Source organism: Micrasema longulum, unplaced genomic scaffold (assembly GCF_059751315.1).
Source record: "Micrasema longulum isolate JH-2025_06_02 unplaced genomic scaffold, ASM5975131v1 h1tg003245l, whole genome shotgun sequence".
In the NCBI taxonomy this organism is placed as follows: Eukaryota; Metazoa; Arthropoda; class Insecta; order Trichoptera; family Brachycentridae; genus Micrasema; species Micrasema longulum.
The window spans coordinates 36,608-63,159 of record NW_028280330.1 but is presented as its reverse complement, the minus strand read 5'-3'; the positions used below and the strand labels follow the sequence as shown (position 1 = coordinate 63,159).

The following is a 26,552-nucleotide window of genomic DNA, read 5'->3' as shown; positions in this document are numbered from 1 at the left end:
ATAATCTTGAAGCGTCTTTTAAGAAATGTCAAAGAAGAAAGGGGTAGTTTTTTGTTTGAACATATTTACGACCTCCGACTTACCCATCTGGACCATTATTTCAATTATTAAAGGTACTTGACATCCGTCAATTTCATATCAAGAAAGTATTGACAATTTTCTGGTCAGGCGACTACGGAAGGAGGTCCCAACAGAATGCCCGCACGAGGTTTTTGCGTAACCTAAACTACTTAATACCGAGAACAGGTACGATGTTTGCTCGGAGACACTTTTCATATATAGCTCCGAGAGCGTTCAACGTCTTGGATGAACATATTAAGTTCTCCAAAACAACGTCTATTTTTAAGATGAATATCTATAATTTGATTTTGTTGAGGGGTAGAGACCACTGTATACAATTGCTTTGGGAATAAATATATAATATCGATGCTATTTTTATTATTATCCAAATACGTATACATGATATATATAAGATAGACACATGCTTTAAAAAAATATAAATATTAATTAAAATTAAAAATAAATGGAAACTGCAAATAAATAATATTTTCGTAATTTCAGCATATGTTAATTTGGTTTTTCTTTTATTTTTCTTTTCTCTTTCTTTTCATGGTTATGTCATACTATATATATGTGCTATAAACTATTTAATAATCAAAAAAGGAATGGCCCACGCTCAGACGCTGTAGTCTTTGTGGGCATTTTTTCCAATTCAGGTTATAGCTTAATTTTAAGATGTATTGTTCCAAAGTGTATTTTTGTAATTATATTTCAATGTAAATAATATATGTATGGAAAAATAAACATATAAAAAAGTAAAAAATGTATATCATCTTTGAATAAACTTAATAGTGATGCATAATTATTTGTAGATATATATATTTTAACTTTATTATTATGATTTTTAAATAACATATTCTACCATATTTGTAGATGTGATACTGTTATTACTTTATTTTATTATTTTCAATTTATTTTTAATAATAATTAATTACAGAATTGAATTCAAATTACTTTATTAATTATTAATAACAATTGCCATGTATTATTATATAACATTTCTGCATTCCATTTTTCGATATGTATAAATTTTTATTATTTATGTTTTTCAATTATTATTATGTTTATTGTTTAATATGTTAATAAGTGTTTTTGTTTTATAAATAGAAGAGTCTCGACTTAACACGGAATTTTCGAACAAGTCAGATAAAAAAAATATAATTGTGCTATATGATAAAATTGTGTATTTTGTGCATTCAATAAAAAAAATATATATTTAAAAAATCCTAACGATAATTAGTGTCATTATATGTTTATACGTAACCGATATTAGTGATAAATAGTATAATCTGAACAATTGTTAGAATAAATACATAATATTATGTAGATGCGAGTTATGTGACATTCTCATGTCATCTAAATTTTCCTACAATACTATTTTGTTAGAATTCGAAACTAAAACAACACATATGTACATGGGACATACCAAATTTCCTTTAGTGTTTGGTCAGTTACATATTTATGTAACGTTATTTATTTCTTTAAACATATAAACATTCGTCACAAAAGTTACCGAATCATATTATATACAGTAGAACTTTGTTTATCCGAACTTCTGTCATCCTGATTGACAAATATCCAGATCGTCAACATGAAATAAAATCTCGAAATAAATACATCCCGGCTCGTAAACGATTTTCTTCGTCAAAGTCGTTAACTTTTCTGGACTTCCAATTCGCTGTGTTGTTTCAAAATCAATTAGTGATCTTAGAGTAAATTTCGCGTTGTCTTTCGAAACTTTACTTCAATTTAATGGTTAATTCAACTATCCGGATTTGTACATATCCGGATAACGTCTGGCACTCATTAATTAGGATACTTGGAGTTTTACTGAATCATTTTGGTTTCGAGAGAGTTCTAAAAGCAAAACAATTACAAAAGAAAAGGTCAAGTCTCTGTTTTTCTATAAAATCGAAATGTAAGACCTCTTTAAGGAATAAAATATACGCGAGTCAGAAGAAAGCAATTTTCAAGGGAATAATAATGCTGGAATCCTAAAGGGCTTGTCAAGCGTTATATTACGTATTTCTACACGTGAAGAGGGATCGAGTGGGCTGAGGAATATATATCATATATTTGAATGTGAATTAAATAAGCTATCTATGGAAAATTATTCGTATTACTGTTTCAAATGTTATACATTTACAGAGGGAATACTTGACACAAAAATATTCAGGAAGTATTAAACCGAGTTTGAAAAAAAAAAATTAAAAACAGTTTTAATAAAAAACTTCTTTATTTCTAATGAATTATAGCAACTTTTTAAAATGAGTAATAAAAGAATCTTATTTTATCGTATATGTAGTCAAATTAGTTATTTATTTTCTTTTAAAATAATTTTTAATGGATTAAACGAGGGTAAAACAAAGATTCGAGCACCCCATTTTAACATATTTTATATATCTAAGTATCTTAAAAACAAAATATTTTATTATTTATATTTTTGTAATTATCATCCATTTAAATATTTTGGTAAATTATAAGAGCGCTAATATTTCATTTAAAAAAAACACACAAAACTGGAATCTGGAACACGAATTGAACGTAGTTATGCAGAAAGCAGCCAGTCCACGATTTCGGGAAAATGAGATATTGATGTTATCGGGTGCAGTAAGGTCGATTCTATGTTTTGCTAAAACAGCCAGACCGCTCTCATATAAAAAACTGTATTAATCACCTCCGGAAAAAGGTGTCGATCACAAAAACTGCATTTCTCAATTTGCAGAAAACCACCACAAAACTAGAAAAATCTTATGGTACTTTAAAAATCTTTTAAACTGGTCGAATACTCAATAAAATTATTGTTTGTAATATATAAAAAAAAAACTTATGTATTCATTGTTTATCGTTTGTTAAAGTCAAAAACATCCATACTATTGTGTAGATTTTTATAATTCACTCTTTTCACAAAATGGCTATTATTTCAGTTTCACTTTTCTGTGGCTGGCTGCTTTCTGTATAACTACGTTTAATTGTACGACGCTGAAAGTAAAAAGCTATATCCACCAAGCGACACAGTCACTTGTACCGCGAAATAAATCATATAAAGACTATACCCCCAAAATCACTCGCAAACGAGTGGAGGCGTATAAAAAAAAAAAAAAAAGGCTATACCCGTGACATAATATTTACTAACAATAATTTACTGAAACCAAATTTAAAAAAATTAAAAAATTAAAAGGTAAGTAGTTTAATAGTAAGTGAATAAATAAAATATTATTTCAATCGAATGTGAAAATATAAAAGCCAGAAGGAAAACATTTCCTTGATATTAAAGGATCAGATAACTTTCAAGTGGGATTGATTTATTGGTAAATCGTGCGACAGGGGAATATTCTGAAAGGGTGTTACAAAACACAGATAATATTTTCCAAAGAAGCTTTTAACGTGTATTTTCCCCACGGATAAGAAACACTCGTTGTCGAGAGGAACTTATAAACGATGACCGAAGAAATAATATTGTTCGACGAGGAAGAAAATTGTAAAGGTAAATAATTACGACTGAGGCGCTAATTGTAGCTAATATATTATTTTTACGAATTGAAATATTTCCCCAGACAGCTGAAAGCCGAATGTTGCGAGAAACTTATGAAAGAAACGCACAAAAGCAGCCGTCCGTTTGCGAAAGTCTTCTTTCATCGTGGAAGTCGGTTGATTGGATTGGAGGAAAGTTATTTTTCAAAGGGCATAAAGGATATTGTTACGGAACTCCACAGGGAATAAAACATTCAAGAAATAAATATTCTGCACGGATCTCGGAAAATATCGAAATGATAATGATCAAAAATATCTGCGCGTTAGTGAGAGAAAAATAATTCACATTAGTACAAAATGGAGAGCTCAGAATAAGCGCGCAAACATTTTCTCGTTAGGGTGATGGATTAAAAGTCACGTAAGGTAAATAAGATATATTAGGCGAAAGAGAATGTAAAGTCAAACGAACATTTTTCTTTGGAGTTTAGATTTACTAATAAAAAGGGGTATTCTATTGAAAAAAAAAATTAAAATAAAAAAAAAACGTGACAAAAGTCTCAGCTAAAGTGGTGGTGAAAACAGTTGAAAAAAAACTTTGAAAGTGTTTAAATTACTAAAGCTAGGTCCCAATAAGCCAAAAAAAATTATGTGTTAAAATTAATTTAATAACAAAAGTAGTTTTCAATGAAGAACTTCAGTCCTACGGAAAATTGTATCCAAAAAATGTTTTCTACGCGCGGTAAAAATTAGAGCATTAAATTATAGGGCAGTTTCTTTATAATTTACGAAAAAATTATTTAAAAATATTTTAATAAAAACGAACTACTTTGAACGACGTCACTAGTTCGTATGAATCAACTAACGATAAGATAAAGCCAGCTTTCATTGGAGACATCCATCGGTACAGTACTCGATCAAAAAACAATATATATATTGGATCTGTGAAGTCTACGAAGTTTGGTACTAGATCTTTACAATACATAGGTTTCAAGGAATTTAATAAATTGCCACAAAAATTTAAAGTACCTATTTCAAAATATAGAAACAGGACGTGCGAATTGAAGAATTATTTTTTCCAGAAGTACTTTGAATAAATAATGTTAGTTTATAGAGAATGCGCATCTTGAACATATACCTTTTAATATTTCACCGTTTTTGCTTGTATATGTAATTTTTAATACTATTTAAATGTTATTTGTGTTTTTTTTCTTTTTATATACTTTTTTGGCTTGTATACATAATTTCAATTTTTTCAATTTTTTTGATAAAAAAAATTAACCTGTATTGGGTGTGCGCATATTTTGTTAATTAAAAAAAAAGATTTTATTTTGTACTAGTTCAGTATGTATATATACATCCATGTAATTTTTAAACTTTTTCAATTTTCTTTCCCAGATTGCATAATGTAAACATTATTTTGAATTTATTTCCATGCCTAGTATTCTGTTTATTCTGTTATTTTCAAGTATTTTTCATACCCTTTTTAATTTGTAGTATATCATAATTTTAATTTTTCTGCTTTTGTTAAATAATATTATAGTTTAAAATTTAAAAACGTCTCTAAAAAAATTATTATCTGTATGTCCCTAAATGAGTTTTTTTTAAAAAAACTCCTTGGGAATATTGTATATAATTATGTATAATATGTTTTCAATATAATAAAAAAATAAAAAATAAAAAAATAAAAAAATAAAGATAGCCGTGGAAGATTTCCGGTTTACTTGCCGTCAACGGACCAATCGACAGAACTGATCGAGAAGCGGAAGAGAATTTGAGAGTCACACGCGGAGTAATTTTAGAAATACAAAACTTTAAAAAATCCTAGCGCTGATGTCTTAAATGATTTTAAATATCTTGTTTAATAATCTATTAACTAATATATTAAAAAAAAAAAACAAATTTATTCGCTCACGCTTTAGGTATGTTTTTTTGGCATAGGTACTTAAATGAAGCATTTTCGATAAACAATTAATATTCCCGTTTTCTCCAGTTATATACTATTTTTTTGGTTTTAGGATATTAAAGGTATTGGTTATTATTTTTCAATTTATTTTTTGATAAAAAATAATTATTTTAGGATAGGTTACGTGGGTAAACCGGAATGAAACAAAGAAACATGAAGAATTTGTAATTTAATAAGTAACATTTTACTGAAGCCTGTAGTTACTGTCAAGTCAAAAATAAAAGGTTTCCTTAAATTCCTTCACCAATTCGACTCAAGCTCGAGTGATCTTTATTTCAATTTGACTTACTTTTATTATTATAAATAAAATATTACCAAAGTAGAAGCGTTTCCAGAACAATAGAAAATATGCCACGGAATCGAAAATGTAATATGTTTTGTTTTGAGAAAAAGTCGCACCACAAAAACCCGACAAACGCGGGAATCACGAATATGTGGAAAAATGGAGAAACTAACAAAAAATATCGTGTTATAAAGCTGCTGATGCGAAAACAAAAAAAACAAGTTAAGACGAATTTACATTTCGCTGTGCGTATTCTATTTACATTATTACGAAATGCGAGATCAGTTTGTATGTATTATGTTTATAAATGGCATAATTTTCCAAAAGGAAAATTAGCATAGACAATGGATGAAAATATTATTATGATTTAGTCATGACACGGGCAACTCGAACGAATGAAAATGTTCGCTATCGTAAGAATAACATTTGAACGTGAAAGACGAAGACGAACGCGGTTTGCTGCATGCTACGACTTTATTCTTATTAATTCTACTTTCATTACAAGAGTGTATGGTGTAATAGTTTTAGTTTGATAATGTCCTAACAAGACGAAACCCGTCACATTATACACTATTGTACGTCAAAAAGATAAAAGTAGAATTCAATCCAATAAAAGTATTTTATTTTGGATCTTACCAAATTTTAATTTGGAATTCTACCAATTATCAGCATTCACAATAAATTTTATTTAACTTTTTGTACAATATTATTATTGATTTTATTTAACTTTATGTTCAAAATATTTATTGTACATTAGCGAGCTTATTGCCAAATAGAAATTTCTTCCAACCAACCAATGAATTGAAAGTTTTTTTAAGTCAAGTTACAGAACATATTTAACAGAAAAAAAGCTAAGGATATGTATATAAAAATAGAAATAAATGTATTTATGAAAAATTATCGTAAATCAATACTATTACTCAAAAAGAAAGAAGGAGATATTGAGGAAGAGAAGGGAGATGTTTCTTCAGACGTGATTTAAACAGAAATACTCTAGTAACATCATGGATGGGAGATTATTCCACAGTCGAGCCGCATGGACACTATATGAGTTGGAGAAGAAAGAGGAATTGTGGATGGGTATTAAGAGAGTGTCTTGAGAATTAGAACGAAGAGGTAAACCATTAACTGATAAGCGTTGACATTTTTGCGGAGGTATATAGGAGCGTTAGGACTATGAAGTACATTGAACAGAAGTACATATTACCAAATGGCATTTATTTTACCCAACCGAGAAAATAAAAGGTGTTAACAATTTCTCGAATAATATGTTTTTACGTAAGTGAATCGGCCCAAAATCATTTTTATGATCAACAGTTCGAAAATACTTTTGCCGACTGATAAGCGTTGAAATTTTTGCGAAGGTATATAGGAGCGTTAGGTCTATGAAATACATTGAACAGAAGTGCACATAACCAAATGGCATTTATTTTACCCAACCGAGAAATAAAAGGTGTTAACAATTTCTCGAATAATGCGTCTTTACGTAAGTGAATCGTCCCAAAATCATTTTCATGATCAACAATCCGAAAATATTTTTGCCGGACAGTTTTACTTTTCATATATTTATTTTTTCTTAGACTGTCGACCGCCGTTTTCATAAATCATTTTTTTACATGAAATATTATGTAATTTATATTTTAGTAACGAATTGAAAAAAATATAAATAATTCGGAAGTTTATTTGGTGTGTTGGTTATATTGGTGGCTGGTCGATGTGGAAAAAACGCCTGTTGCTTGCAAATGAAAAAGGACAAACTTTAAAAAAATATCATTTACCGTAGAACTTGCGAACGACTAACTTATCTAGTTTTAAAAATACCTATACCAAGGCGTGTTCGCTTTTATTAGTATTATTTGCCATAAGATTATCATTTAGCCCAATCGCACGCTAGAAGATATAAATGTCATATCAAATCACTATAGCGTGTTCTAATATGGTTGTCAGTTAGTGTTTCCCGGTTACGATTCGAAGTGTGTGGTTGGTAGCAGACAGACAGACGCTGGGGCTGACGCTGTATAGGCTACCGGGGTGAGGAAGATAATAATCGTCTGACAATGGTCTACGTAGGCACTCGAGAACCCCAAGGCACGCGCGTTGGGTTGAAATGTCTAATTATTATTTTACAGAGACAGTGCTATAAAACGTCAAAAAAGAACATTCTTAGTACTTTTAGACCGTAAAAAGAAACTTAATGTACCTAATAACAAAAAAAAATCATAAAACATGTAGGTACAACGTAGTCTATTAAAATAATTACATGTTAACGAAATAAATTAATATTTTATTGACTTTTCTTGATAAAATTTCATCATCACCATTCGCTTTCCGCATTTAATGGTGCATTGGGCACTGCACCTACCGCGGCGTATCTTTATTATTTTTTGTACATGAAGGTGAGATGGTCAGTCTTACGCTTCAGGTGCCAGTCCAGAGACTGTGAAATATTTTGTGTAAAAACACTGTTTTTTAAATGATAAATATTTCATGTTAGCCATGTCGGGAAGCGAATCCCGAGACCTCTTGCATGGTAGGGAAACGCGCTGAATATAACCACGAGACGGACCGGTTAAAATTAGGGCCTTTATTATTATGTGTAATTTTCAATTGATTAATGAGGACGCGAACAAATATAGGGGAGAAACGTTTTTTTTTTTTATCAGGGTTTTCAATTTTAAAGGGAACGAGTTTATAAGGACGCATTCGAAAGAAATATCAAGACGAAAATTATAAACGAGCCCTAAAAAATAAAACGCATATTGAGGATTTTTAATTTTTATAAATACAAATAAATATTTAAATTTATCAAGATCACTGTTTTCCGGGAAATCTGGCCCGTGAAAACTGTCCCAACTTTAACTTCCGCTAGTCAAAATGATTTAATATGCGTCGTTAATCGCTGCTATATTACAGCTAGGTAAATATTACTTTTAACTCCCACAAGAGGTTAAGGATTACATTTCCTGACTATTTTAATTGATTGGAATAATAATAAATAATAATATTAATACCAAAGGTAATATATTCTATAAACGGAGGACTAAAACCATACAAAGATAAAAATTGAAACATAAATATATATCAATATGATATTAAAAAGATATAATAAATTGGATAGCGATAAGTAGGTATTATAAATAATATTATATAAATAAAATTTAAAAAAAACGACGATATAAAAAAATCCATAAACACTTTTTTAAAAAAGGTTTTATAAACGTATTTTAAGGCTCTTCAGTTTTACGTCTAATCAGCGCACACATAAAATAGCTTAAATAAAAACAGGCATTTTCTGGTTTTAATAAATTAATATTTAATTATGTTTTGATTTGCAACTAAAAATGACTAAAAACTGAAAGCCTAATGAAGAAACCATTGAAAGCCTAAAAAAGGCATGGCTGAGATTCAACAACTACACTAAGAATAATTGTGCACATTACCATATTTACAGTGTGGCGGATACATCAATAGTGTTTAGAAGTGTCGGAAAAATAAAAATGTAACAATCTACCATCTTGTTTTCTCTCAATATATTATTTTTACCACAAGCAGCTAGTGATGCGTCAAATACGATTCGAGAACGCGTGAAAATGACAATTATTTCAAAATTCGAATTTCGGCTACGACCACGCCACGACTGCGTAGCGCGGACCAGGCTGGGAAACTCGCGGGAATATACTGGACCATACGAAATGCCACACGGGAGATCCGCACTAAGAAAGGAATCGAAGAAAGTACCTAGCCACGTGACCAAAAGTAAAGACTTCGTTAATAAAAGGTTCACGTATTACGTAATCGAATTCAACCCTTTCTACTTCTTCCCCAAACTTGAGATACGGGGCTTAAGTGAATCCGCGCGACTGGTGCTCATGCTGAATGGAAATGGATCGAGGGTAGGAAAAGTGGGCGGAGGAAATTCGATGACGTCAGAGTTTTCTTATATCCGCGCGTGCGCAATGCGCGTCGAGAAAGTCGAAGGCGCGCCTCGACAGGATTTTGGGACGAAAAAACAGACAAAATTAATGGGGAAGTTTAAACGCTTTTCCAATAATTTCTAGGTACTTTCTAAACTAAGTACACAGTGGGTGAGGACCACGAGGACACATATATTGATCGCAGTGTCCGGTCTTTAATAAATACATCAAGTAATAGTCTAAAAAAAATACACACAATAAACCATAGAATTAACAATAAACTTAACTTGGATATCTCAATAGCGACGGAGATTTTTTAAAAGGAAATAAATAAGTTTAGGCATTTACATGGTTTGTGACTTTTTGAATTGTTGTTTTTAACGAGCCAGTGAAGGTTATAAACCATGTAAATTGTCTGGACTTACACGATTTCTTCTTGTTATTTTTCTATTATTATTAAGATATACACATCGATAGGGACGAGGTTGTCAATTTTTTAAATGTTCGAGATTAGCATTTAGCAAAAATTTACAAATCTGATTTCCTTCCATACTTTAACTTTTATTTGCTTTTTACATATTTTTATGTTTTTTCATTATGTATTTTTGTATTATTTAATTTAGTAGTAGGCGTATGATTTATTGCTCCTATTTCTTATATTTCTAACTAAAGTATTAAGCGAGTTTCTAGAAAACATATCTCAATTATCATTTCAATTATGTTTTTATAAATATATTCTTTTTCTGTTGATTTCAATGATACTCTTATTTCGTTTTTTTTAATACTACTATATTTTACTATTATTTTTGTTGATTTTAATGATACCATTATTTTGTATATTTGATTATGTGTGATTCTTAATTTGTATAATTTATCTTATTTGCATTGTATTCTTTAGAATTTTATTATTCATACATTTTTTTCTAGTTTGTTATTCTATTGCATCACATGTCATTATAATTTAATCTAATTAATTATACTATGTATTTTTATTTTTATTTATTGTGGCTTGACATGGGCATAGCCTAAAAAGCCTTAAGTTCATTAATATTTAAACAAGTGTAATTTTGAATGAATAAATGAATATTCACCTGAATAAAATCAGTTCAATAAATCCAGTATTTGGCTACAAAGATTTGGATTATAATGAAAACATCAGGAACTATATATTTATTATCGATACGGACATTATTATTCATGGTGGAATAGTATAATAATAATTGAATGTGTATGTAGAAAGATAAGTTAAAATAATTTTCAATTGTCATCATCATCATCATTCCCTTTCCGAACCAAATGGTGCATAAGGCACTGCATCGGTACACCAATTGCAACGTAGCTTGATCATTTTTTTTACATGAAGGTAAGATGATCAGTTTTACGCTTCCGGTACCAGTCCAGGGACTATGAAATATTCTAGTGTAAAAACACCCTCTAAAATAAATATTTCATTTCGACCATGTCGGGAATCGAACCCGAGACCTCTTGCATGGTAGGCAAACGCGCTGACCATTACACCATGCGGCCTCGTCTATAAAGTAAAATCTATTTTTCTGTACGGCAATGTGTATATTTGTGAAAAAAGTACCTTCTTCAATAACTTGTAATTTAACATGTTTTAAATATGTATATATATATATATTGACACATATTTAAAACATGTTAAATTACAAGTTACTGAAGAAGGTACTTTTTTTTACAAATATACACATTGCTGTACAGAAATATATGTATATATATATGAACATTGTATTTTAATTACATTTTTTTATGAAATATTTATTTACAAAGGTCTTTTCATACCGGAATATTTCATAATCCCTGGACTGAAGCGTAAGACTGATCATCCTACCTTCATGTAACAAAAATGATCAAGATACGCTGCGATTGGTATACCGATGCAGTGCCCTATGCACCATTAGGTGCGGAAAGTGAATGATGATGATGATTCATGAAAAGTGCGTTTTTTTCTATACATAAAATGTCCTAAAGTTCATACATTTATTTAAACAAAGTGTTGTCAAAAAAAGTTTTTCTTTATTTTTCAAACTCTATATTTCTGTCACAAATCACGTTTTGAATGTTTGCTTATCAAACATGTAAGTAATAGTGTCAAAATAAATTAATATTATATTACGTTGTCTATGTCACACAAAATCAGGTAGCTTTTACGCAGAAAATTCTTTACAAAAAATATTAAATAGCAGTTTTTTAAGATGTATATACTCTGAGGACGAAAATGATAAACATTTAAAATTTTGGAATGAAAAAAATTAGTCTTCTTTTTATAAATTTTACATGCAGAATGTTTTAACAAAAAAACACAATGTTGCATATTGCGGTAATGCTTAATAAACTCAAGAAAAAATGCGTAAAAAATACGATTGTCATATTTATTTTGTGTTGAACTAAAATCACTCCAAAATAATTAACTAGTAGAAATTGACATTTATTTTTAGGCGCTGCCTAGCAGGCCAAATAATTCAGCCAGATCAATTTCACCCACATGAATAAAGGTTTCAGCTCTTTTACTTTAGAGAGTCAACATATGGAAGAGACGAAAAATATGTATATTCAAACATAGGCAGAATGGTGAATGTTACTGAGTTTGTAAAGCGAGGACTTAAACCAGCCAATGACAGATCATAATCCCTGTAAATGTAAATGTCTAGATTTCCATACGCCCTTCTCGAAAATATTTTCTCCTTGTTGCAATAAATCGCACCCCCAGAAGTACACTGTCGTAAAACTAGGGTTTCCTAGGACAGCGGTGCCCGTATTTTAACGGCCGTAGTGAAACGGTGATGCAGTGGACAGCCGTCGTAACGTCGACTAGAGAGTGGTTTCCTAGGAAAACGGTGTTAAATGGTGTTGATAATACCGTTTTCCTAGAAAACCACACTCTAGTCACCGTTACGACGGCTGTCCACTGCATCACCGTTCACTACGGCCGTTAAAATACGGGCACCGCTGTCCTAGGAAACCCTAGCTTAAGTCTAAATTTGTCTGTTTTGAGTTATGAATGCAGTTTAACCACTTTTTTTTCTCTTTCTCAGGAGAGCACTCATGAATCTTTATGATTTAAAAAAAAAGAAATGCAACAAACTTTAGTATTCTTTGACATCAATTCAGTAAAATCTAGAGACGAACACAGTAGTAATTATGATGTTACAGTATTCTTTTCATATTTTAACAGTCAAATGAGAAAATACCACAAAAATACTGGGCATTATAGGTTCATTGTTTTAGGTCCTGACTAGCTAGGAATTCCCTGTGTTTAGGCAGGAATTTTTTTGTTACATGTGTTTTTCGGTGAATGATGCTTAAACTATTAAAATCAAAAAAAATAATTTGAAAACATGAAACATTTATAATTACTAAACACACCAATAATAAGAAAACTTTAAACATAAAAATAATCTTCGACATATACCATACCAATCTTTTTATATAATTCTTTTGTACGTGTGATGTCACTGAACTCCTAAATGGCTTAACTGATTTACGCGCGGTTTTCAGCAAAGTGTAGATCTTTGCGCTGCGCGTGTTCGTAGATATTAAGATATGCAATTGAATCTTTAAAAAAAAGTTAGAAGCATAAATCTATTTTTCATTGACCTACCAGGGTTGCATTCAACGAGAATGCATATATGCACGTTTTTAAGTGTTAGAAAAAAGTTTATTTTTGGATGTTTATAAACCACATTCGCTTTTTATGGATCCCAATCAGATTCTTTCCTTATATTTCTTATAATTTCTTCCCATTTTTGGTAATACTAAAATAATATTAACTGACATTCAATACATTTTCGAAAATCGCATTCATGAATAAAGTGCACTCCTGCTGGTGAGAAGAGCCAAATTAGACATTTGAGAAAAGAATTCTATATTTGAAAATGAATTATTTTATATTTTGGAATTCAACAAGTACCTAGGTACGTACTTAAATTCATTGTTTGAATATTAATAATTTTTTGTTTTGGAATTTAACTATATGCAAGTACCTAGATACCTACTTATCGATGAAAAGTTTTTTTCCAAGCTAATAGCAGGCAAGCCAATGTTTGCACAGGACAACGTCTGTCGGGTCTGCTAGTAATAATATAAAATTCAAACATAAATATTGTGTCCTCTGTGGTGCAGGGGTTAAGATACGTTACTTACTCACGGAAGATTCCGGGTTCGATTCCCGGTGAGAACACAAAATTAAATGTGATTTTTCTTAAGCCTGGGTGTTCCATGTTGTAATTCACTGCTGTAATTGGGCCCGCTTGTCTGTTGCGGTGTAAAAAAGTAAAATAAAAATATGTACTAATTATAATGAAAACTGAAAAAAATATAAATAACAAAACATATTACAACAGAGATGAATTTAGAGAAGGCAATATTATAGAAGTCTAGGCATTTACAGGGCTTATGACCTGTCATTGGCTGGTTTCAGTGGCCACTTTATACACTGTGTAACATTCACCATTCTGCCCATATTTAAACATCTATATTCCTTTAATGTTTCCATCTGTTGATGTTTGTGAAGTCAAAGAGCTGAAACCTTTATCTATGCGGGTGAGATTCATCTAATTGAACTATTCCACCTACATACCAGTCAACGCCTGAATTTTTTTTTTGTAATAAGTCAATATTAACAGCTCCCCAGGGACTTGAATCCAGACCTTGTCTACAAAAATTTGGACAAACTCAAAATATTGTTGATAAATTACAAAACATAAAACTTTATAAAATTTGATGTAAATACACATTAAGTTAAGAGAGTTAATTTTTAGGAAGTTTTTCTTTGCTCTTCTGCAAATAGCCGATTTAGACTTACCACAGGGTACTTCTGGGGAAGCAAAATGTCAATATAATAAAATAACTTACCTTGGTTTCTGCAGCATGAACATGGCCCGCTCGATGTCATCCCTTGCGTTCTTGTACACGTGCCCGTCACAGGTCATGATGGTCCCGCAGGAGCTGGCCGGGCTGAGGGCCGTGTCCAACGCGTCCACCGCCTCCTCCAGAGGGGGCGGCGCTCTCTGGGGCCCCCGGGATGGGGACAGATTGGGGGAGGTGTCCCTGGACGCGCGGGGGGTGTTCTCCAGGGAGCTGAGCGCCCCCAGCGGACTGAGGTTGCCGCCAGACACGATGGTGTCACTATCAGAATCTTGAGTAAAGATAAGGTAATTTAAATTTAGACATATACGACTAGATAGATAAGACAAAATGGTTAAATTTTTATATTCAAACCTTCGACTCTTATCACCATTTTGCCTATTTTATTTTGTTTTTATAATTTTTATTAATATGGATGTTTTTTGTAAGTAATGAACGAGGAAAAAAAGATCTGAATTTGTTGCAACAGAGAGAGAAAACATTTTTGAGAATAGAATATGGAAGTCTAGGCATTTACGGGGATTATGACCTGTCATTGGCTGGTTTAAGTGGCCACTTTATACACTGTGTAACATTCACCTTTTGCTTATGTTTAAACATCCACATTTCCTCAACTCTTTCATCTGTTGACTTTTGTGAAGTAAAGGACAGTCGAGACTAATAAACCAGGGACTGAAATTATACAATAAAAACTACCGGACAAAACTATCAAAAGACTCGGACAAACTTTTCAAAAGATGGAAAAAATATTATTATTAACGACAGAGTGTGAATAATTAATTATATATTATTTTTTGTGAAATGAATGTAATAATCCGTAAGGACTTTAAAGAGTTAATTTTCTAATAAAATTTTGTTAAATTAAAATAATTATCCTACTGTACCTGCTGCAAAAGCATCATAAAACTCATCATCAGAGTTGTCATAAAATCTTGAAGGACGTTTCTGTTTCTTACTTGAGCTCTGCAAAAAATGTATATTACTTAATTTCCAAATAATATGAGATGAATCCACAATTGACTATTTTAATTAAATTATATTTATAATAACTACACGTGGAAGCAGGAGCTAAATTTCTATACAACAGTTTATATTTTAAAGATATAACCTTTTTATGCCCAGATGGCATAAGTGATATTTGCTTATCGGTAAGTGGTTAATTGAATAACATTTATTATTGATATTTGCTTTCTTTAATTACTTTGTAATTCATGTAACACAATTATAAACATGTTTACTTCTTGTTTCCATCTTTATGGTTGGTTTTTACTAAACATCCGTATCTCTTCATCGGTGCTGCTTTTTAACTAAACATAATATAATATGTACTTCATATTTTTATAGGCGTTATCCTTTTTGTTCATCGGCGGGATTATCCTCTTTAGGAGTTTACTTTGATTTCAGATAAAACAAATAACGAAAGAAATCCCACTTGTTTGAAAACGCCAAAAATTACTTGAATTCACTGTACTTACTTTGTTTTCTGAGATTTGTTCTGCAAAAGACTGCTCTAGATCATGATGCTCAGCTGCCAGTACAGCGAGTGCTTCCTCCAGAACTCTACACCGCTCTTTTTCTGCCCTCAGTCGTGCCCCTCTAGTCTCATCAGCCTGCTGCACTAGAGCCGCACAGTGCTTCAGGGTGCTCAGCAGGCGTTGTCCAGTAGACGCAACGTGCTGAAAACGCTAAAATAAAAATAAAATATTATTATTGATAATGCTATGAGCAAAATTGTAGGTATAATAGCAGTAAACTGATGAATTACGTAATTATTTACAAGGCAGAGGAAGATTTTAACTCACAATAGGTAAAGTTTCATTAATAGTAGAATAATATTTCGGGGGTTTAGGATCACAAAGGGGTAACTACAAAATTTCAAATTGTGAGTTAAGCTGGGTTTAGTGATGCCATAATCATATTTTGGGGTTTAGGATCACATGGAGCTAACTACAACAATATGGTTTTGTGATAAAAGTAAATTTAGAATTTGATCTTATGAAAGATGATGTTATGATTATGGCATTACTGAAACTGAGTTTTAACTCACAATTTAAATTTTTGTAATTACTCCGAGTTAATGGAAACAATTCGGTGTTATTTGTTGAATGCTAACATATTGCTATGGTTTTCACTCTTCTATAGTTGGCCTAGAATTTCCTATATACTCGCTGTAATTGTATATTTTTGAATGATTATTAATTTAGCCCAACACTTTTTTTTTTTTTTAAAGCTTTTTTCTGATGTTTATGATCAATAAAGGGCATTCGAGCAATTAAAAAAGTCAATTTTATTTAAGAACATGTAAAATATTTTAGAGTTAAAGGACATGGTGACTATATAAGGTAGAATAATGAAAGCTTTTTAACGCTCATTTATAAAAAATGTATGTTGTATTTACCATATAAGTAGACTGATGCAGGGTGGTGCCCATATGTATGCTTTTCTCCAGGGCTGACACAAGGGCACCGCACTCTCCCAACTGGGACTCGAGAAGGGCTAAGTGATTGGTGGCATCAGTAAGAGAGTCTCGCATACTGCCCAGCGGTCGGCCTTGTATCTGGATCTGCCCCTCTTCTGCGCCAGTTTCTTCCTCCTCATCTTGATCAGCGCAGTTGGATGCTTCTCCGTTGCGTTCACAACCCCAGAGATAGTAAGCGGAATATGCGATGTGTTCTTTGAAAGCGGTTATCCATTCCTTCAATAATGTTATGTACAGTTAAGTAGATGAGCCAGCGGACTTTAGTTTTTTTTGCTTTTAGAAGTTTATAAATGTTATTTCAGATTCATTGTTATATCACGTTCTCAGTTTTTAGTTTTTAACGAGCATAATTTTTAGTCAATATTTCGGACATATTTTGTGGTATAACCTTGCTCGGTACTGCTTGATATAAAAAACGGGTTTACTTCTGTATGTTTATTTCAAACAGTAAACAGAGTTTCCAAAATTCTACATGTGAAAAATGAAGAATTTCTATGGTCATATATAAAATAAAAATTATTTGAGTGGATTAATAAATAAGCGAGTGTCTTTTGATCAATTGATTCAACATACCTGCCGAACAACGAGGGTGGAAGGAACTGAGTTAGGTGGCACCCTCAGTCTCTGTGTAGTGCCATCGGAGAAGTGGAAGGTCAGGAGAGATGAATCAGTCGAACTGACAGTGAGACGTGCACTATCTAGATACTTCCACTCCACACGACTTCCACCACTGCCACTGTTGGCCTCTCCTCTACTGCTATAGTACGATAAAACACCTCGCTGTAGAACAGCCTGGAAGAGGAAACGGAATTGATCACTTCCATACAGGAAAATATAATAAGCGGAAGAAAGATTATCATAAGTTTCGAAATTGGATTATGGGACCAAAGACATGAATATCATTAAATTTGTACAGTTTGTTCGACATTTTTATTCATTGTTCTTTTGAGATTTGAACTATTATTTATGCTTTTAAAAAATAGGTCTTGAATCTAAGTAAACTCTTTATTCTGTATTTTTCAAATAATTAATAAGAAAAAATAACCCGTAACCTGGCAAAAACTAAATACTAGAGTGTTTATATTGGTTTCAAATATGATGGAGATAATATCGGTACCTCAGAGGCAGATGGATGCAAATCCGAAATTTGATGAAATAACATTTCAATTTTTGTATCCAGTTTACGATCATGTCTATTGATTTTGAAGAAATGTAAGTCATATAATGAAAGAAATAATGTTTTCAGATACTGAAAATACAAATTAATACTATAGATTATTAGAAATCGCTAAGAAAAAGTAGATTCTCTAGGCTTTGTTGGAACATTTGACTTAAGGATTTGCATTCGTCTGCCTCTGAGGTACAGATATATACTTTAATGAGAAAAAAAATAATAATTTGTAACCATTTATAGTTATTTTTGACTTTTCAGCTATTTTGGTGGTATTCACAAATGAAATTGACATAAAAAATCTACCCAAAAAGATTTCCATCCTAGAAAACGGGATCTCTTTAGTAGTTGTCCCTCAAACCGTGTAGCGGTCCTTTGTATTTGTTGTACCGGTCTCACACTTAACACTTGTCTCATCTGACTATCTTTCGCTAGATCAACTGCCGTCTGACCTGAGAAGGTAAAGAAATACACACAAAGTTACACAGGGTAGTACGTTATTTACATTTATTACGTGCAATTAGTATGGATGTTGTGATGAAATTTTCATTACCTCCTTCTATATCCCATCTATCCCACCTGCTGACAAGCCTCTAAAATAGAGGCTTAGCGGGTTATTCCTTATAAAAAAAAATTGATTTAAAAAAAACATTTTTATTAGGTAAATCTTTATTTATGTATTATATATATGGCCTAAGTCAATCACAACAGGTAAATGAAGAAACATATGAACGACAAACTGAACAAAAAGAACATAAAACTATGTAGCAAAGAAAAAAAAGGGCAAAAAAATAATGGTATACAATATATTCATTAAAATGATAAACATATCAAACTTTGAGCAAACCATGCCAATCCATCTTCATACCACACTGTGTTAGTGGCGAAGAGATCTACGAAAAGCCAGAAGAACTATCCTAGAGAATTTCATGTTGTGTGATGAACTGACTAATCTACACATTCTAGACATTGGGACATAAAAACAATAGTTGCTCTTAGAAGATTTAATTAGAGAACAACACAGATATGCAAAGGGCACTGCATTGGTACATGAAACGCAGTGCATCTTGATAATTTGTTACATGAACGGTGATCAGTCTTAGGCTTCAGGTTACAGTCCCTGAAATATTGCAGTGTAAAACCATTTTTAAAAACAATATTCTATATTGACCTCCCAGGAATCTAACCCGTAAACTCGACCATGATAAGCGGACGCGCCAACCACTATACTAAGAAGTGAACTTATTAACTTATTATTTATTTATTTAACACTTTATATACATATACAAAATAAATATATATAAGGGCGGGCATATTGCCTTAAGGCAATTTCTTCCTACCTGCCCAAACCGTTCAGTTTGAGAAAATTACAAATACATGGACATATTGAAACTAACAATTTTATACAAAAAATAAAAACAAAGATCAACAAAATAAAAATATATTAAAAAATAATACTATACTATGAAGAGAGGAGAGGGGATTATTATTACGTTAATAAGTATCAAATATTTCTTTCCTCACCATTAATGTTACGAATTGTAGAATCGATTCCATTCTGAAGCAGAATAACAGCGAGTTGAGTGTGTCCTCTATAAGAAGCACAATGCAAACAACTGTTACCCTGAGTATCCACACAGTTGATATTTGGAGGTTGTGAATCACGTAACTGGAATGTAAAAAATACTATAATTTGTCCAAAACAATTTTTAAATTTTATTAAACACTTCTTTTATTTAAGGCAAAAATTACAAATGAAAACCAAAAAAGAGAAAACTCTTGTGTTTGTTGTGGGAACACATATTGACTAAAGCACAAGTAAAGTTTAGCTTTAAATAATACTTTTTTTCCATATACCTAGACAATGCATCCTAAAAAGGATGATTTATGCAATTAAGGGAAGAATAAAATATCATACAATAAGGGAATTAGATTAGGTAGAAATTGAAAAAAACAAAAATTTACTTCATATTCTGACAGGAAGTTTCCTATATGGTGGAAAATTTCAGGATCAAGGATGGAGAGGAACGATTGATAAATTAATATGATAGGGATATTTTTTCATGGAGGAGTACATACTATTTTTGTCTTTTATTGGACAACTTAAGAATATGCGACCTGGAGTCTCGTGGTCCAGACCACATTCACACCATGGACATACATATAGATATAAAATAAACATTAATCCGTCATTATAATGAGGAAGTTTAGTGCTACTCAAAATTGTAGGTTTTCTCTTAAAACAATATGAACATTTAATCATATGCCGAAAATTCTCCTAAATAAAACATTAATTCAATTTCAAGTGAAAATTCTTGGTGGAAGTTCATTGTAATTTATTACAGAAATAAAAAATGAGTGATACTTAAATCCGCAAATTTGAATAGCTCAAGTTAAAATAACGCAAATATATAAATTCTTGTATTTATTCAGTAACACTTGGCAAAAAGGTCCTTCAGACAAAAATAATTTAATTCAATTACTATTGTATAGTATCTAATTCTAAATCCTTACTGTTTTTGCGTAAATTTATTTAATTTTATAATAAAAACATGCACAAATTGCGATGGTAGGCTGAAAACGAATGCACGCATGCTTGTAGAACGCCAACGAAGTGACCCTTAGCGCGCTAGGTGGCATGTGGAAGTAACATTCCCCTCTATACGCATGAGCAGGTTTGAAGATGTTACATTCATTCAGTGTATTTTGAGAAGCGGAAGTATGGAGGCATGTTCTAGTGCTATTTTAACGCGAGTCAAACAGCGTGCTGTTATCAAATTTTTCAATACGGAAAAAGTGACTCCTTCTGAGATTCATCGTCGTTTAAGGGCTATTTATAGTGACGATATTGTTGATAGGTCTACTGAAATTTGATGGGTAGTAAAACTTTGTAGTTGCGAGCCTGGAAAAGTCATAATTGTTGATGAAACATGCAGCGGACGTTTGATTACTGCCACAGAAGATAAACAGTGCAAATTCGTCGAAGTATGGATTCAAATGGTCGGCGAATCACTTAAAAGCGTATCGAAAACTATATTGGTATATCCAAAGAATCTGCCGGCTTCATTATTAAAAAATTAGGATACCATAAAATCAACGCTCAACACAACTCGACAACTGAAGAGGCTCTTTGAAACCTGAAGTTTGAACCGATTCCACACCCTCCTTACTCCCCCGATCTTGTACCTTGCTATTTTTTTTCCCTCTACTTAAGAGAGACTGCAGGGATAATCATTACACCTTGGACGATGAGGTGAAGGCAGCTATCGAGTCCTGGATTTGAGAAAAGTCAGAAGAATTTTTCAGTGACGGAATGAAAAAAACATGTTAAATGCCGGGAGAAATGTGTTAGGCTTAACGGGACTATGTTGAAAAACAAATAAGCTTAAGAATTGTACCTTAATGTACTTTTAGCCCGATTTTGATATTAGTTTTTGTTTGTGTTCTATAAGCATGTGTGCATTACCTTTCAGCCTACCCTCATAGTTTGCCAATTAGAAAAGTTAGTTTGGAAAAATTCCTTAGATTTAGTAGAACTAGGAGGTAAAAGTGATATCACAGTAAAAATAATAACGGGATTTAAAAAAAATCTAAATCTTCTAAAATAATAGTGGGGTCAAAATGAAGTAAAAAATAATGAAAACTTATTTTCGGTTACATTCATAGTACAATGATAAAACAAATATTAAACTTCCACATCATAAATAATATTTTTTTTAATTCGAATTTTTATATATTTATTTTACTGATCTTTAATTTTTTACGTATTTGAAAAATAATGTGCCCCCACAGGGGGAACCTGTGCCAAGAAAATTTATCTGTAAAAAAAAAATGATTCGGAATTTTTCTTTATTAAATATAACTTCATCCTGAATATTTGTGTCTGAAAAGTCTATCAAACATATATTTATGTAGAGAATTTATAAATGCAAATAACATTATTTTATAATTCAATTTACCATATTCCATCATTAAAATGTATAAAACATCAAAACTTAATCTTTAATAATGTTATATTTAGCCTAAAATGAGTCATATCTACATAACACACAAACATAAAAATAATTTATCAACCACAGGAATATACTGATATTTTATATTACTGTAACAGTTAAAGGTTAAATAAGATAAATATGTAGTTATTTACGGCAAAACACAATAAAAAAAAAAGATAAACAGTAAAGGTTGTTAAACTGTACACAGCAACATTATTTGATAGTAAATTATTTCATATAAAATAATACATACTTATAAATAGCAAAAAATTATGTGAAATCACAACATGCACCCCCACACAGAGAAAAGAAGCTAGAAAAAAACAAAATAAAACTATTAGAATTTCAAATTAGGACCATAGAAGCATACTTTTTTGTTTCTTTTCCAATAAAACATACTTAAGAAAAAAAATGTGGGGACATTTTATGTTTCAAGTGACAATGCTCACATTTTACCTGCACAAATTAATTTTCTTATAAAACAAAATAATTAAAAAAACAAAACAATATCATCATCATTCTAAGTTTTATTCAATAAATCATTATTAAAAAACATTACTTAATAAAACTAAAAAAATGTAAAGATTGTCTGTGTGGCAGATCCCGGACAGCAGGCAGTCATTTTGGATAGTCCCTACTTTATATAAAAAAAGTGTTCAAATTAAGAATAAATGAAAAAAAACCTAAAATTTTCATACATACATATTTTTTTAAAAGGTATCAATTATGTTTTACGCATTTTGATTATGTATCTGATTTCTTCGTTCTATTTGTTTTGTTTTCTGTAATACTATTTTGCTGCTTCTTAAAATTAGAAGTTATGGTATGTTTTGTTTCTGGCTAATATCACTGCAGGTCGTTATAAAAAAAATTACTTGTTCATTTACCATTATTATCAGTAAGTTGTCACAATCATATCTTATTTTACTTTTCTTTTACGCCACAACAACAGGTCAGAAGGCCCAATTACAGTAGTATATTTATGCACAGAACACCCAGGCTTGAGAAAAATCATATTTAATCTATGTGTTCTCACCGGGAGCAGAGCAAGGAGCCTTACATGCGTGAGTCACGCGTGTTAGCCATTACACCACAGAGACCGCCAACTAACAATTTACATTCTAGTGTATCTATGAGATTGAGAATAATGTAGTTATCTGTTGAGAATAATGTAGTTATCCGCGTGACAGTACAGTTGAATTAATTTGTCAAATTCAATTACCAGTTTATTAATATTCTCCACATCCCCTTCTCTGGCGGCAGCCAAAAGTTTGAGTTCTCTTTCCCTCTGCTCATTATTCTCGGCAGCGAGTAGTAGTTTGTGAATATCCTGAGTTTTGGATAAATCCCGTGGGACTTTTCCTTCACCATTCATAACAGACACTGTCACCCCATGTCGGAGAAGAAGAATCAACAATTCCTGCAATTGTATTATTAGAACAATAGAAGATACGAGAAAATTAGTATTATTTGAGATGACATAAAGCATAAATTTGCATTTGTTTTTTTTTGCAGTACAATAGGCTACACCCTGCAGTGGTGAATTATGGCACAATACGCCTAGACGTGAGAAAAATCACATTGTCAAGCATCTTAACCATTACACCACAGAGGCCGTCAAATGAAATTACTTTTGTAGCTTAAAAAAATACTGGAGTCTTTTGTTCAGTAATATGAAGTTTTAAACATCAGTAATTTTAACTTTTGTTTTTAGGCTTTAACATCATCAGTATAATATGTAAATATTCAAACACAGTACAGAAAACAAAGAACCATCTTTGTTTCTTATTTACTCTTTTTTTATTGATATTATAATAATACTTGGAAAAGTGACAAAATAAAATTGAGAAAAAAATCATATAAATGTAAAAAGGTGATAAAAAAAATAGTTTACCTAATGGAGTAAAGATAAGATAAGTAAATCGAAATTTTTTGTACAGTGTAGTATAAAACGGTAGTAACATATTAAAATATGTCATAAATATAAAATACTTGTACATAAATTTTATCGGGAATATAGAAGTAATAAATTAACAGGGCCATTATCAAATTAATGTAAAAGGTACTTGCTTCGTGTCCAATAAAGGCTGCTTTATGTAATGGGGTATCTCCAGCATCATTTGGAACATTTCCATCAGCTCCATGGGTTAGCAGTAGGTTAGCTACCTCCGAGTGCCCAAAATATGTCGCTAAATGAAGAGGTGTCCATCCTAAGTTACTCTTGGCTTTACCTGAAGAAAGTAATTTAAAAAAATAATGGCATTATTAAAAGCACAGCATTTTTTTATAATTTATTTATACATTTTCAATATAGTGTTTCTCAGATATAACAATAATTATAAATAACAAATCAAATGTATTTTTGTATACTTTAAAAAACCTATTAGGGTCGTAAACCCCGTTCTAAACAGCCAAAAACCATTCCATCATACTTATCAACAATGTTTTGAGTTTGTCTAAATTAAAAAAAAAAAAAAAAATCAAAAGAACATTTTAGAGAAGGGAAAATAGAAGTCAAGGCATCCACAGGGCTTACGACCTGTCATTGGCTGGTTTAAGGGGCCACTTTACACACTGTGTAACATTCACCATTCTGCCTTTATTTGAACATCAATATTTCTTCGATTCTTCCATCTGCTGACGTTTGTGAAGTTAAATACCTCAGAAGCGAGAGTCAGCCAATGACAGGTCATAAGCCCTGTGGATGCCTAGACTTTTATATTCCCTTTTCTAAAATGTTCTTCATCTCTGTTATATTATGTTAACATCATACTTATTATAATATTACATCATCAGATGAACTAGATTTTTTTTTCAAATATAAGATTTAAAAACCGTCAATATTATTAAATTGAAATATTATTTTTATTGTGTTAGTAGAATTATATGATTACCTATTGATAATAGTATTCAATATGAAACAAAATGGGGTGAATTATATGATATTTTAAAAAATCGCTTTGAAGTGGAATGTTTAACTGAAATACTAACATAATTTACCATTTATTTACGTTGTGATTATTACTTTAATACCCAATTATTATTAAATTCATTAAATTAATAAAAACACTTAGAAATTAGAAATGTGGGAAGTAATTATTAATTTTATTGTTCTGTACATATCGGCAGTTTAGCAGCTATCTGCCTTCTATTCATTAACTTCTACCTTATATTTACAGTCTGCATTACACGATGGGTTAAACAACCCGCAAAGTAATGCAGACTACAATTGTAACATAAATAAATAATACTACCGACAAACATTGCAATTGTATGTTAACCACTTTATGAGCACTGGCTCTGAGTGAGTAAAGTTTTTTTCTTTAGAAATTGCTATAGATCAATTTAAATGAGATTTTAACTTCAATTAATTTTTGCTTATTAATACAAGCATTAATCAATATAACGAGTTTGATATTAATATCTATTTTATAATGAATACATGGAGAATAATATATTATTCAGTTAGGTTTTAAAATGGATAAGGCATTTATACAAACCTTTGCAACTTATATCCAATTGAATTCTTCTGTTTTGCCTATCTTCAAGTAAATTTTGAACTACTGTTACATCTCCGTTTCGGGCTGCATACAAAAGAAGTTCATGGGGATCGCATTGCTGATCAGAATCAGAATCATTTTCCATTTTGATAAATTATCAAATATTGTTCAAAATAAAAACAACATATATTTCACGAGTCAAAGGACAACTGATGAATTAAAACTATGTTGATTTCCTTAGATCATTATTTTCTCCAACATAGTTGCGAGCTATTTATTTTTATTAAAATTTACATCGTTAGTTCGCACCCGGAGCAGACCCTCTTTCTCACAAAAAACAACAAACTAATGTCAAACGTCAAAAACGCCCCAAACGTCAGATTGAATCAAAGACAATAAATAATTAATACTGTTTAATAATCTTCTTGTCTATGAAACAACATAATCATCATCATTCCCTTTCCGTACCTAATGGTGCATAGGGAATTGCATTGGTACACCAATCGTAGCCTATATTAATCATTTTTGTAACATGAGGGTAAGATGTTCAGTCTTACGCTTCAGGGCCGCGATTATACACTGTTACCTTCATCGGTATATACGGAGTACTAAGACGGTATAAGTAAAATCGGTATTTATGTACGTGTATATTTGTATGAAAATTCCTAGTATCTTCGTCGGTAAAGCTAGGGTTTCCTAGGACAGCGGTGCCCGTATTTTAACGGCCGTAGTGAACGGTGATGCAGTGGACAGCCGTCGTAACGTCGACTAGAGAGTGGTTTCCTAAGGAAACGGTGTTGAATGGTGTTGATAACACCGTTTTCCT

The 26,552-nt window shown here is 31.3% G+C and overlaps 1 protein-coding gene across 1 annotated transcript; it reads right to left on the bottom strand.

Moving 5' to 3' along the window:
• Positions 1-14,569: 14,569 nt before the first annotated feature.
• LOC148270936 (oxysterol-binding protein-related protein 1-like) lies at positions 14,570-26,059 on the bottom strand (the record flags this gene model as incomplete). Its single annotated transcript, XM_088242025.1, has 10 exons — positions 25,727-26,059; positions 24,297-24,457; positions 23,449-23,646; positions 19,756-19,900; positions 18,538-18,683; positions 17,634-17,852; positions 16,980-17,276; positions 16,057-16,266; positions 15,466-15,544; positions 14,570-14,852 (listed from the first exon to the last, which is right to left on the bottom strand). Coding segments are annotated over exons 1-10 (1,883 nt in total), but the record flags the coding sequence as incomplete, so codon positions are not given.
• Between the last annotated feature and the right edge of the window lie 493 nt (positions 26,060-26,552).